At 59.8% G+C, this 13,209-nt stretch overlaps 1 protein-coding gene across 1 annotated transcript in view; it reads right to left on the bottom strand.

The window, feature by feature from the left end:
* Positions 1-1,649: 1,649 nt before the first annotated feature.
* Positions 1,650-13,209, bottom strand: part of CELSR3 (cadherin EGF LAG seven-pass G-type receptor 3) — a 33,299-nt gene continuing 21,739 nt past the window's right edge. The window contains exons 20-36 of the mRNA XM_086755276.1: positions 12,943-13,126; positions 12,300-12,449; positions 11,912-12,089; positions 11,435-11,602; positions 10,986-11,112; positions 10,600-10,806; positions 10,318-10,492; positions 9,647-9,759; positions 9,257-9,336; positions 8,495-8,621; positions 7,732-7,845; positions 7,420-7,556; positions 7,227-7,333; positions 6,231-6,404; positions 5,888-6,088; positions 4,629-5,709; positions 1,650-3,932 (exon numbers count right to left, since the gene is read on the bottom strand). Of these exons, the coding sequence (XP_086611402.1) occupies positions 3,905-3,932; positions 4,629-5,709; positions 5,888-6,088; positions 6,231-6,404; positions 7,227-7,333; positions 7,420-7,556; positions 7,732-7,845; positions 8,495-8,621; positions 9,257-9,336; positions 9,647-9,759; positions 10,318-10,492; positions 10,600-10,806; positions 10,986-11,112; positions 11,435-11,602; positions 11,912-12,089; positions 12,300-12,449; positions 12,943-13,126 (3,351 nt within the window). The 3' untranslated portion in view covers positions 1,650-3,904. The remainder of the gene's footprint in view (positions 3,933-4,628; positions 5,710-5,887; positions 6,089-6,230; positions 6,405-7,226; positions 7,334-7,419; positions 7,557-7,731; positions 7,846-8,494; positions 8,622-9,256; positions 9,337-9,646; positions 9,760-10,317; positions 10,493-10,599; positions 10,807-10,985; positions 11,113-11,434; positions 11,603-11,911; positions 12,090-12,299; positions 12,450-12,942; positions 13,127-13,209) is intronic.

Raw genomic sequence — 13,209 nt, 5'->3', positions numbered from 1 at the left:
GCACCCCAGGACACTGCTCGAGGTCCTGCCATCACCCTGCTGTGTCCCCAGGGCTCCCACAACTGTCCCTCCCTCTGGCCCACATCCCACAGGAGCTGTGCCTGAGCCAAGGAGGGTTACCCACAGCCTCTGGCCGTGGCATCCGAGGTATCTTCCATGGGCTCCGACCCCTGCTTACCTGCTGGAAACGGGTGCGCTGTGCCCTGTGGACTGCCCCGCTCCACCCCTGTGCGCAGACCCAGCCGTTATCTTGTTCCAAAGGTCCCCAGCGGGCACCGAAGCCCTTTCTGAACCTATCACACCTTCCTGGCATCCACCACAACTTGGTACTGCCACCGGTTTTGGAGAGTTTCTGAGTCACGCTTGGCCCAGGCCCACAAGGACAGAGCAGCGGGAGCGAAGGCGTATGTGGACCGGACTGACTCGTGCCAGGCTGCCGGGCGAAGATGGTGGGGAGGGCAGGTGCCCTGGGTGCCCTGGGTGGTGGCATGGTGCTGGAGTGTGGCAAGAGCTTTTGACAGCCAGGACTGTGCTCTCTGGGATCGGAGAGACTCATCAGCCTGTGGCCAGCTTGGCTCTCCCAGCGGCTGGCACGACCCGGGTCCCGTAGCAGCCACGCACAGACTCCTCGGCTGCCCTTCAGTGGTGGGGCCAAGCCTGCTCCCCTCAGCCACAGCCCCGGCCCCGCGCTGTCCCACCCATGCCCAACAGTCCCGAGGCGGCCAGGTAGCGGCACGCTGATGCTGGCACGGGCACCCGCGCGCAGCTGCTGCCTCCCCACTGTTTATCCACTCACCTCGCAGTGAAGCGGAGGCCGTCACAGGGCTCCTGCTTGGTAGCAGCTGATAGCGCTGAGTGCCATTTATTGCCGCCTTATCGCTGCTCCTGGCCCCTATCCTGTGCCGCCGCTTCCTGTGCCCCAGCCTCCAGCCCCCAACCTGCACCCCCGCCGGCTGCTCTGCCTGTGGCCCCACCTCAGCCACCCCAGGCCCGCAGCCCCGCATCAGCCCTCCCTGGCCCCTCACCTCCAGGCCAGCCTCGGGAAGGGCCACAGGACGGGACCGCGGCTCCTGACACCGCCAGTGCAGGACTCGCCGGTGGCCACCCTGGGCTGGGTCAGGAGGGAGCTTGTGAGGGACGGAGGGTCTCCGCTCATCGATGGTGACCCTTGCTCAGGGTGCCGTGGATCAATACTGCCCTTTGCTCACCTACTCTTTCCCCTCAGCAAGAAAGGGAGGGACGGAGGACACTGGGATCATGCTTGGCCTCTTTTCCTCCTCCTTCCACTTCCCTCTTCTTCACGGCAGCCTGGATCGGCCCTGCTGAGGTCATGCTGCCTTTGGAAGGTGGATGTTCTCCCCCTGGCCTTGCCCGGGGTGCCAGCTGCTGCCAGGAACGGGCCCACTGGGCACCACCGCAGCTGACCCCATCTCTGGGTGAGCTGGTTTGGACACAGACAAGTTCAAGCAACTGGCAGCCACTGAAGTCCCCGTCACTTGGTCACTTCGCCCACAGTGACTCCCCTTCAGCCCAGGAGCTGGCTGTGAGCTCCTGCCCAAGCCCCCTCCCACCATTGCCTCGAGCCCAGACGCTGCACTCGCCACCCCAGTCATGGATCCCGAGTAGGGAGAGATGGCACAGAGGCCGGCAACGTTTTATAGACTTTTATTTTCAAATCTGGCGCTTCCATGATACACTTTTACACAGCCAGGGCGGGGAGAGAGGGGCACGGGCATCTCCCCGCTCCCTGTCCGCAGAATCAGGAGATGGAGAGGAAAAAAACCAAACCACCAAACCCCCCAAAGAAACAAACCCAAACCCAAGGAGGATGCTCCCCAGAGCCGAGGCCACAGCACTACAATCAGGGACCGGGCCACAGACTGACTCCTGCTTCTTGACCCGCCCAGCTCTGTGGGAACAGCCACCGGCTCCGCTGCCCTTGTGTTTTTTGGCACTTGTCACTTGCTCTCCGTTTGGCACCAACACAAAGCACCTTTGTGCCCAGCCCAGCGGAAAAGCGGGCCCTACAGCACAGCAGGGACAGGACGCGGGTACCCACCGGGGTGCTGAGGGGGTAACACGGCACTGGCTGGGGCACAGCCCAGGGCTCCGGTGCCGGAGAGAAACATGTAAACGAGTTTGTCCGCAAAGGCGAAGACGGCAGCGCGGAGGGGCCCAGCTATTCCCAGAACATGGGGCCAGCAGGTGTTCCCTCTGCGCCCGTCCCAAATGGCATGTAAACATGTCAGCCTCACGGCACCCCCCTCACCCAGCCCTTCTGTCCCCTCAACAGCCACCCCGCTGGCTCGGGGACGTAGCGGAGAGGCCTTGGCCTCCCCAGAGGACAGCATCACAGGTCCCCTCCTGTAAACACGTCTGGCTGGGCTGCGGTAAGCAGCTACAGCAGTGGGGTAGTAAGGCAGTAAGGAGCGCGCTGTCACGCAGCCCCGAGAGCACCATGCGGGCAGCCGAACAGAGGCAGGTGAAAGGGAGCGTGCCAGCCCCCCGAGCCAGCTGCCCCCGGCCCCAGGCTGGGGTAGGCACAGAGAAGTGTCACCTCACAGCAGGGCCAGTGGGGAGCACAGGGCCAGGCCCCCAGCTGAGCAGAGAAACCATCAGGGCGGCCTGAACTTCCAGACAGGGCAAAGTGCTGTACCTCCATCTCCCAAAATACAGGCCGCTCTGAGCTGGAGCCCTCTGCCAGCCAGAGAGGGCAGGAATGTGTGCGTATATACCCAGAGCCCGCAGAGAACCAGCTAGATACAGCTTTTGTGGGCAATGCTGGGCCCCAAGACTTGGAGCCACATCATGTTCCTGCAGATGCTAATCCTCCACAGGACGAGCGCTGGCTCTGGGAACAGCCAGCCTGGACCCACAAACGAGCAGAGGTTTGCTCTATAACACACAGGTTAAAGAGCACAACATACAGTGAGTAAAAACAGAGCTCCTCTGCTGAGTGGAGGAAACCAGCGTTTATAGGAGCAGGACCATCCTGGTACAGGCCAGGACTGAACAGCAAAGCTTGTTTCCTCCCTTACTGGGTCCCTAGTGCCAAATTTGCTACACCACTCAATTCTGCTCTCAGTGGTGCACAGCCCCGGCTCAGGGACGGGGGGGCAGCCCCAATGGGGATCCCATGGGAGGGCAGAGGGGGGCCTGGCTGCAGGGCCAGCACGGCTGCAGAGGGCTGAGGGATGCCAGGCAGGACAACGGCACCGAGACACATGTGGAGCTGGATAGTGGCAGGGCGAGAGGGGCACGGGGCCAGCTGCCTGCCCTATGATGGGGATGGGACGGAGCGGTGCTGGCAAAGCCATAAGGGCTGCCTGGCACTGTCCCTCCGTCCCACCAGGATTACGGTTCCTGGTACCCCCAAGGATGTAGCCAAAGGGCTGTTGGTGAGACAAATGCTCCAGGTCCTGGGAACAGACCATCCGTAAAAATAACCATAGAAATTTCTCTTTTCTCTGATTACAAAGATACAAAAAGGTAGAAAACCCTCCCCTGTCCCCACGTCCTGGGCTCCGTTTCCATCCCCCTGCCCCTGCCCGCCCTCTGCGCTCAGACGCACACTGCACACCCTGCGTACAAACTGCCGCAGAGGAAGAGCTCAGCCCCGGGGGGCTGGGGAAGCCACCCTCGCCTGAGCAGGCTCCTGCCATACCTGTCACATCAGGCAGGCGATGGGGAGCACAGCGGCAGCTGAAAGCCCAGAGACTCCCGGCAGTGGGCAGTGTGGGCTGCTGGCCCCTCAGCCCGGAGGGCAGGGGAAGGCAGGGTCGATTTTGGGCCTCTGACCACCATCAGTTCTGGCCCCTGCCCCCTGGGGACACCAAACCTCAGCTGGCAGCGCCTGGCTAGGCGAAGAGCTGCTTCTGTCTCTCTTGTGGATGGCTTCGGCCCCTCAGGAATGGCCCTCGTTTCTCATTATTCTGCTCAGAGAAGAGAAAAGAAAAACAGCGTTAAGCTGTGACATCTCCCCCGGGCTCCAGCTGCCTCCCCCAGCTATGCCAGATGGGGACAGGGCAGCAACTCGCTCCTGTGTCAGGGCAGGAAAAACTGTCTCCAAGTCTCTGAGTTCAGGGAAGAGGAAAGGAGGGATGGGATGGGATGGGATGGGAGCAAGGAGCACAGCTGCAGGGGATGAAATGACAGATTGGAACAGGGTCCCCGGGGAGAAACGTGGCTGGGGCAGGCAGGGCTCCTGTAGGACTTGGGCCCCTCCTCCGCTCCAGCCAGCCTGGCCCTCGCACACATTCACTTGTTAGGACTTAACAGCCGGTGCTGAGCAAGGGGAGCAGCCATGAGTGCAGCGTGACTGCAAAAAGCATCCTTCCTGAGCCCCCACAGGCCACAAGCAAGGGTCATCACTTCTGGCAGAGCAGGCAGACACAGACACACAGACATTTCTGCTCATGCCGCACCGCAAGGGCCCGCAGCTGTCGCACCCAAGGGTTCTCCTGCCCGGTCGCTACTCAGCACCAGGAGACACCTACCACTCACCCCAGGGGCTCAGCCTTAACCAGCCCTCTCCCCCTAAACCAACCCCCCTTTGGGAAGATGCAAGGCAGGCGGATGATGCACAAGGCCAGCTGAACCAGGCCTGGCTGAGGAAGGGACACACTTACTCTGAGTCTGGCGACAGCTCCGAAATGCTGTGGGAGGTGGTGGAGCGAGGCGTCGAGGGGCACATTGCAGAGGGCATCGAGGAGGTCTGCACGGCAGAGGGGCTGGCGGTGGTCTGAGGGCCTGAAGGCGTGCTGGAAGATTGCACCGAGGACAGGACAGAGGAGTTAAAAGAAGCAAGGATGGAAGAAAGGATATCTAACTGTTCAGTGGAAGGATGTCGGCTGGGAATGGCCTCCAGGTTCTCTCTAGAAGGCTGTCTCCTTGACAGCGGCTCTAGGCTTTCCCTAGACAGCTGCCTCCTAGAGAGACTTCCCAGGTTGTCCTGCGAGGGATGCCTGCTAGGCACTGTGTCCAGAGGCTCTCTGGAATTAGATCTTCTGGAGAGAAAGTCCAGCTGCTCCCTTGAAGTTTGTCTAGCCGATGCTAGCTGGTCCCTTGAAGGCTGTCTTCTAGAAAGCAAATTCAACTGTTCTCGAGAAGTATCTCGACTCGGCAACATGTCTATTCGGTCTCTGGACACTTGCCTACTTGGCAAAGTGTTTAGCCACTCTCTAGAGACCTCTCTTACTGGCCCACAGTCTAGCTGCTCTCTTGACCCAAATCTGCAAGGTAAAGTGTCAAGGTGGTCTCTAGAGCCCTGCCTCCGTGGCAGCGTGTTCCCACGATCTCTCTGACTGGGCCTAGGAGCCAGTAAATCCAAGTTTTCCCTAGACCCATGTCTGCTCGGGATAGTTTCCAGGTGTTCAGTAGACCCACGCCTGCTGGGGATTGTGTCCAGCTCCTCCCTGGACCCGTGCCGGCTGGGCACAGCTTCCAAGCACTCTCCTGAGTTGTGTCTGCTCAGCTGCTCCCGGGACATCTGTCTCCTCATCAGCATGTCAAGCTGCTCCCGTGACGAGTACCGGCTGGCTGGCTGTGACAGACTGCCCGCCCCGGAGTAGATCCTGCCGTAGGAGGCAGCGGGGACAGCCCTGTGACCCAGCGTAGAGGTCTTGTACCACGTCAGCTCGTTGGTCATCCTGCCGACGGATGGCAAGCCTTGGAGAGTCGGAGGGTACTGGAGGCGGTTCTTCAAAATCCCTGCACCGGACAGAAAGAGAAGCCAAATCTTTGCATAACAGTGAAAAGGGCATAAAAGCTGGGGGAGGTAATCCAGACCTCCTCAACGACACGACAAGATGGATCTGATGCTGAGCCTTCAGGGGCATGTCAACCTAAGAGCCCAGGCCACCCTTGCCTGCTTGCTCCAGGCCGTTACCTTTCCTTTGTCGTTGGGTCTGAGTGAGGGAGTTCTCATCCCCGCTGGTCAAGGCCAGGTCTGGCTGATTATTGTTGGCCGCATCCTTGCTGATGTCGAATCCCAGCTTCCGCTCAGAGCCCCACTTCTGCAGGGAGCAGGGATGAACCTCACACTCACCCAGAGCTGGCCAGTAAGACATGAGGTCGTTGCCATCCACATCTGGCAAAGGACACAGCAAAAGAGGCCCCGAGGAAGAGGGAAAGAATATTTCTGTGAGCAGCAATCAAAGCCATCATAAGACATGGCCTGGCCCCAGGGACCTGAGCTCACCCTTTCCCCTCCCTGAGCCCCCAGGACTTGCCTTTGGGAGCAGTGTTGGTGGGGTTAGTGAGGAGGCGTTCACTGTGTGCTGCCCGCTTGAACTGGCGCTGGAAGCGGCCCCGCAGGCGCACGTTCTCCTCGCTCTCCGAGGACGGGATGGAGAGGCTGCGCTCTTCGTCCAGAGACAGGTCACTGTCTGAGTCCGAGTCCTGGTCTGTAGGGACACAGTGTGTGTTGGGGAGACATTTGGAATGAAGGCGGGTGAGGCTTTTCTGCCCAAACGGGGAAGGACAGATTCATGCCTGTGAGCATCTGCCAGTTAAATGACCAAATCACCAAATAACAGAGGCAGGGAGGGACTCAGAGGTCCTGGCCCTGGCCCTGACCCCTGCCCAGGACAGGGCCAGCCGGGCTCTGACTGCCTCCGGGAAGGCAGAACCACCCCAGGGCTGACCACTCTCACGAGGACAACAGCCTGCCTTACCCCTCACTGCCCTTCCCTGGGCAGCAGCCTGCGCCTGCTCCCCTGCCCTTTCACCAGGCGCCCGTGAGAGGAGCCTGGCTCCACCTCGCTGCACCTCCAGTCACAAAGAGCTGTCAGGTCCCCTTTGCCTCCTCTTCACCCAGGCTGAGCAAACCCACTTCCCCCAGCCTCCACTCGCCTGTCCCACGCCCTGGCCACAGGGGTGGCCCCACCGGTCTCGCTCCAGTGGGTCAGTGCCTGTGCTGTACTGACAAATCCAGTGTCCCCACGGACCCCACGAGAGCCTAAGCCATCCCTCCTTGTCTCCTCCATTTCTGTCTCCTTGGGGACTGGCTGTGCCCTCTGCTGTCTGTCCAGGAGGAGCCTGTGCTACGCGACACAGCTGGTGCCTCTCCTTCACATCCACAGTGTGTTTGGGAGTCACAGCCAAACACAGGGTGGAAGATGTAACCGTACAGCCAGAGCCTGCACCAGGCAGGTATTCCTTAAGTCAGGAATTAATTCAGGATGTGCTGGGTCAGCCCCAAACCCAGACACCGGGCTGAGCCTTACCTCCCCCAGCATCACGGTGGAACATGGCTATGTCAATGTCCGTGGGGCCAGCGTGAGTCAGCAGGCTGTGATCCAGGGCTGAGCCCTGACGCGCTGTCACGTTGTCTCTGAAAGACAGGAGACCCAAATGGTCACAGCGGCAGGAGCCATGGGCTCTGTTCGGGTGTTCCCGGCACCCCGCGCCACTCCCTACCTGAGGTAAGCCCGCTGGCTGGAGTGGGTGCGGGCAGAGCGCACACTGCTCACCGATGAGATGGTGGAGGCCCCCAGGGTGATGCGGATGAGCCCGCTCTCCTCAAACAGCGCTGTGTTGTTGTAGGCACTGGGGCCCTGGCGAGGTGGGGAGAGAGGCATGTGCTGTTAAGGAGGCATCGCTGCAGCCCAGGCAATGGCCTTCCCTCCCACACCTGCCATCCACCCGGGGAAGTGGGGATGTCTCCGTCAGCTCCTGTCCCAAGCAGGCAGCCTGTCCCTAGACCCCTGGGCTGCTCTTGCTCTTGCCTACCTGCGTGTTCCTTGTGGCCTCCTCGCTCTGCCCCTTCTTGCTGAAGCAGGCAAGCTTCCAGGCCTCCCGCACCTCCTCGTTCAGCACGCAGAACAGGACCAGCACAGCCAGGCCCTGTGGGAAGAGACACTGTGAGAAACAGCCCCGTGCTGCTGGCCAACCTGCTCGCCTGAAGCACCAGATCCTGGCTGCTTCAGAGCTCCTCCGGAGCCCAGCATTCAGCCCTGGTGGCCACCAGGACAGGGACGCACCAAAGAGCTCTTCAACACTGATCAGCACTAACCCCCATGGGTGAGGGAGGAAGGGATGGGTTGTCCCCTTGGCCGGCAGCAGCCAACAAGCAGGTGACAGTGCCCCCTGCAGCAACATCAGCCATGGTGGTGGCAGGAGGTCTGTGGGGTGCTGCTGTGGGTCACATTTGGGGTGTCTGACACCTCTGTCACAGGCCGCTCTCTTGCTCTGCTCTCTGAAGGCAGGGAGGGCTCCCTCCAAAGATGGTCCTTGCCGCTCCTTGGATGTCACCTCTGAACCAAGCACCTTGCAGCTACCTCCTGCTCCGTGCCAGTGCTCACCATGGGCACACCAGCGACGACTGGCAGGAGCCACTCATTGCCGCAGTGATGAAAATGGAAGGGACAAGGAGCCCAGCAGGATGCTGGGGGCTCAGCGTGGGGCACTCACTCTCCACAGGTGCCCATGGGGACCACAGGGATGCTCTCCGGGGCTGACCCGTGCCCTCCCCTGGCAGAGGCCGGGCAGTTACCTGGAGGCTGCAGAGGACAGTGTAGAGGTAGTGGAAAGCCAGGACACTGTTGTTGACAGCCAAGAGGCCAAAGAGCCAGGTAGTGCTAATAACTAGAAGCAGAACAAAGGAGCTCCGTAACGTCATGCTGGAGAGAGAGAGACAGACAGACAGGCACACAGACACACACCGAGAGGTTAGTGCGTGTTGTTAATCTACAGCCTAGCGCTCACAGACAGCGATCCAGAGGGGAAAGCACGCTCCTGCCCAGCCCTCCCTGCTGCGCCCAGCACTGCGGGCTCATCTCTGTGCGGTGGTTCGGCTCCCCTCCGCTCCCAGGCCTTCCCTTCTGGATCACACACGGCAAACGTAGGGGCCCAAATGACACAGGTCATTTGGAGCCACAGAGACCTGAGCCAAGCTCCAGGGAGCAGGGAATGGTCTCAGAACGAGCATGTAGGAGAAGAAAAAGCAGGTGCTCAGAGTCGCCAAGGGCAGAGTGTTGAGTCCAAGCAGACATAAGGGGTGGCTGTGAGGGCAGGTGGTGAAGGGGGAGAGGCTGGCGGGACAGTGTGGAGATGGGGACATAGGAACAAGAGGAAAGGACAAAGTTTAGGAAGGGTTAATGTGGCTGGCAGGTGTGGGAGAGGAGAGCGGCTGCAAGGCTGACACTGATGCACAGAGGGATACTCTGCAATGGTGGAGGACGGAGGATGGTCACTGAAAATGCTAAAAACCACAAGCCATAGGAGCTCTGCTGGGAGTTTGGCCACTAATACTCACAGAACCGATTTCTTCTTGGTCTCCTTTTGGCCTGGGGAACAGGACATCTTGGCCACAAGCAGGAACATGACCCCATTCATCTGAAAGCGTTGGCACCGATTAGAAGCTGTGCCAAGGGCCGGCTCTGACCTGACATCCCCAGCACAGAGCGTGGGCAGACTCCAGGTCCGCCAGGCCCACGCGAGCATCCCCTACTTTCCCCTTCATGCTCGAGCCATGGCCTCCCCCAAGTTTGGCTGGAGCAAGGAAGGACAGAGAGAGGGCCTCTAACTGAGGAAGGAGAATACAGAGAAGGGGGCAAGCAGTGGGCAGCCAAGGAAGTGGCAAGTGCCCATGGTGCAGAGAAGGGAGGCAGGAGAGGGCTGTGGGTGAAACAGGACAGGGTTTTACCACAATGACGACAGTAATGGGGCCTGCAAAGCTCCAGACCAGCTTATCATGAATGGAAATCCAGCAGAAGTCGGGGTTCCCGTAGCCCTCAGGATCCAGGCCAACGGCCAGCCCTGTGGGAGGAAGGGCAAAGTCAGGTCCAGACCCAGCAGTCTTGGATTTGCCCAAGCCATGTGGATCCCATCCCAGCACTGAAAGCCGTGAAGGGGCTCTCTCGCTGTTCCTTGTCCTGTGCACAGGCTTCTCTGCCACAGGGGAAAGAACCAGGACTGTGAGCCCCAGCATCAGGGCCTTTATTTCCTTTTCTCCAGCCATCCAACACAGCTCAGCCCAGCAGACATTCACTGCTGGCAACAGATCACCCAAGCAGGCAGGCTTGGGAAACCAGAAGACCTTAACCACAAGCCCTGGGACAGCAGGAGCCCCATGCCCATCGAGCAAGCCATGCGGAGATGTGCTGAGGAATTACTTCTCCCCAGGACCAAGACGATAGCCCTTGATCCGTTGTCCCCAGCTGACCACCACAGTACTGCTCTCTGCCAGCACTGCTGGCTATGGCAAGCCCAACCTCAGCTCTCCCCACTGGGTAAGTGAGCTGGGCAACACCAGGGGATCAGGAGGCTGCTGAGAACTAGTGCTCTTGGTACAGCTGTAGGACAAGCAGCTCTTACCAGTGATGATGGCGGGCACTCCCCAGCCGATGGCGTAGTAGAAACGCATGGCCCCGAAGTTGACGTTCCGGGCTTCGGTCTGCATGCGGTAGATGTGGAGGCCCTGGACGAAGAGCCAGGCAAAGGTGGAGAGGAAGAAGCAGTGGAGGAGGATGGCAATCACAGTGCAAAGAAACTGGGGAGACAAAAGCCACTCAGAGATGGTCCCACTGTGCCAATGGTAACTGCATCATCCACGCCTCGCCCCCAGCCCCATGGGCGTGCTTGTTCAAGCCTACAGACCTGGTTCTCGGTGCGGTTGATGCCCAGGAGAAAGAGCAGCTCAGAGAAGAAGAGGGTGACTGATATGTTGGAGTGGATGCTACGTGTGTTGGATTTGAGGCCTTTGAGGCAGGTCAGGAAGGAGAAGGTCAGCAGCAGAGCCACCAAAGAGAGAGACACCAAGGAATAGGTGACAATTGCCAATGTCTCCAGGTCACCTTCCAGTTGCTGCAGCAGCAGAGAACCAAAGGCAAATGGCGGCATTAGGGGGAGATGCAGGAAGCCTACTGAGCTCTCAAAAAGTCTACTTGTGTGCCACAGGGAATTTTCTGCCTGTGCCTGCTTATTCTGGGACCCAGTGGCTAACAACCCCCACCACTGCCCACAGCCCGGCAGGCTGAGGTTACCTCTCGGTGCGAGCTGTCCATCAGAACCCCAAAGGTGCCAAACTGGGAGCACTGGCAGTGGACATGTGTGGTGTTTCGGTACACGAGCTCACAGTCCCTGGCTGTCCAGAAGCCGGAGGGGTTGGTCCTGCAGCCACGAAAAAGAAGAGCACACTTAGGAGAGAAGACAGATGAGTGTGGTGTGTGGGGAAGAAACCACAGAGAAAAGGGCAAGGCTTTTCTACCAGCAGATACAACTGCACTCCCACAGCTGAAGTACCGGAACCAGAACCCTGCAGGGATCCTGCTGTGCCCTCTCAGCAGGAACAAACTCCCCGGGAGTGGGCAGAAACCTCCACGTCCCAGTGCTGCCCAGGCACACAGCCTGTCATGGCCAGGGAGACTCAGGGAATGAGGAGATGCCTGGAGAAAGCAGCTCAAAGCGAGCGGCCCTGCTGTGCTTGACTCACGGGTTGGAGTGGTTCCACTGGACACAGAGAGGTTTGCTCCTGTTGGCTGTCTCCAGCAAGCGAAATTCCAGTACGAGAGGGGTGTCCAGAGGCCCCCGCAGGAAGGTGTGATTGCTGAACACAGACACGCTCACGATGGGGGAGTTCATCACGGGATTCTTGGGGAGCCTGCAAGGAGCAACAGAGCTCTGCCATCACCGTGCCTGGCAGCTGCAGCCCTCAGAGGACTTCCCAGACACCCTGAGCTGACGTCTCAGAAGGAATAGCTCTGCCCAGCCCACACCATGGGGTCAGGAAACAGCGGGCAGAGCCATGCCAAGGTGAGGAACAGGCAGAGCACCGCAGGACCGTTTGGCTGGGAACCAAACCCAAGCCATTGCAGATAGACTCAGCAGCTGCTGGAGGGATGAGAGCAGATTCCAGCCAGTCTCTATGCAGTGGCGCTTGCGCAGGGCAAAGAGGACGAGGAGGATGTACCTGACGCTGCGGCGATCCACCTGGTAGCGTGCAGGCAGCAGCCCTCCCAGGGTGCGGTACATGATGAGGATGATCACAGTGAGAGCGGGCTCGGGCTCTGGTAGCGCTTCCCTCGGGGAGTTCTCCACAGTGTAGTTCCCTTCACCCCCAGCCAGTGTGGGCATCGCCGTGGGGGCAGCTGAGGCACATAAGGGGATGGTGAGAATATGCACACGCTGCTCTGAAGGCAGCTTATGAGCACACCAGGAGCCTTTGGGATGTGGTGAAGTCAGAAGCTCTGAGCTCTCAAGGGTGACTTGTGGACCTCTGACAGAGCCAGGTCTCAGCAGGGGCACATCTTCCCTTTCACACCCACCCACAGTTCCCTGAGTGATGCTCACATGCTCACCTTCGGCTTTTGGGGGGCTCAGCACCGACAGTGGCAGCACAACATGGGTGTGAGGGTCCCAGGCAGGCTGGCCCCGGAAGAGGCTGCTATGGTAGCGAGGGTAGCGCCGACGGATATGGGAGTGGTTCTCCATGCGATCGATGCTCAGCACTGTGGAAGAGCAAAGGAGTGAAAGTCAGCTCTAGGATGGCCACCTGGAGAACAACCATGCTCCAAGGCACCCTAGGTTTGAAGTTACTGACAAAGGGACCACACAAGGCTGGGTTGTGGATATGTCCCACGTTTGGGCATGACGTGAGATCCCAGCACCCACAGTGCCACTTCTCAGCCCAGATCCTTGTTCTGCCATAGGGCAGGCTGCTTCTGCCACTGAGGCCAGCAGCTTTTTCACTAGAGACTGGGAGGTAATGAGAAGCGGGCAGCATAATCCTGGCTCTGCTGGCTCTCAGTGGTGTGTCATCTGCTCCAGGAAGGGATGGGACCAGGACAACTCTCACAAACATCTCCCCATGTTTGAGAGAGCCACCAAGGAGGTTATCAGCACCCTCGCTGAGGTGAGGCGAGGAGACGGGAAGAGGGTGTGATGCAGGAGTGGCTCTGCACCACTGCCACCAGGCCCCACCACCAGCTAGCTCTTACTCACTGATGTTGGGGGTGACGACACCGATGGGGTTGAGGTAGGTGAGTTTCATGTTGCTGGCCAGCGTGCCTGAGTAGTCCCGCAGCTGCTCCATGAGGCTGGTGCTGCCGTGCTCACTGTGTGGCAGCATGGCCCAGTGCTCCTGGTTCTCGGGCGCCAGCACGGAGCTGCCTGCACGCAGTAGGTTCTGCGTGGGAGAGACATGGGGGCAGGGGGTGAGGCAGGCATCGTCCTGACCACTCCCAGGCTGCCACACTGTGCTCACCGCCC

Source organism: Chlamydotis macqueenii, chromosome 10 (genome assembly GCF_036417535.1).
Source record: "Chlamydotis macqueenii isolate bChlMac1 chromosome 10, bChlMac1.mat, whole genome shotgun sequence".
In the NCBI taxonomy this organism is placed as follows: domain Eukaryota; kingdom Metazoa; phylum Chordata; class Aves; order Otidiformes; family Otididae; genus Chlamydotis; species Chlamydotis macqueenii.
Note: the sequence above shows the minus strand (reverse complement) of the source record. Positions and strands in the feature narration are given on the sequence as shown.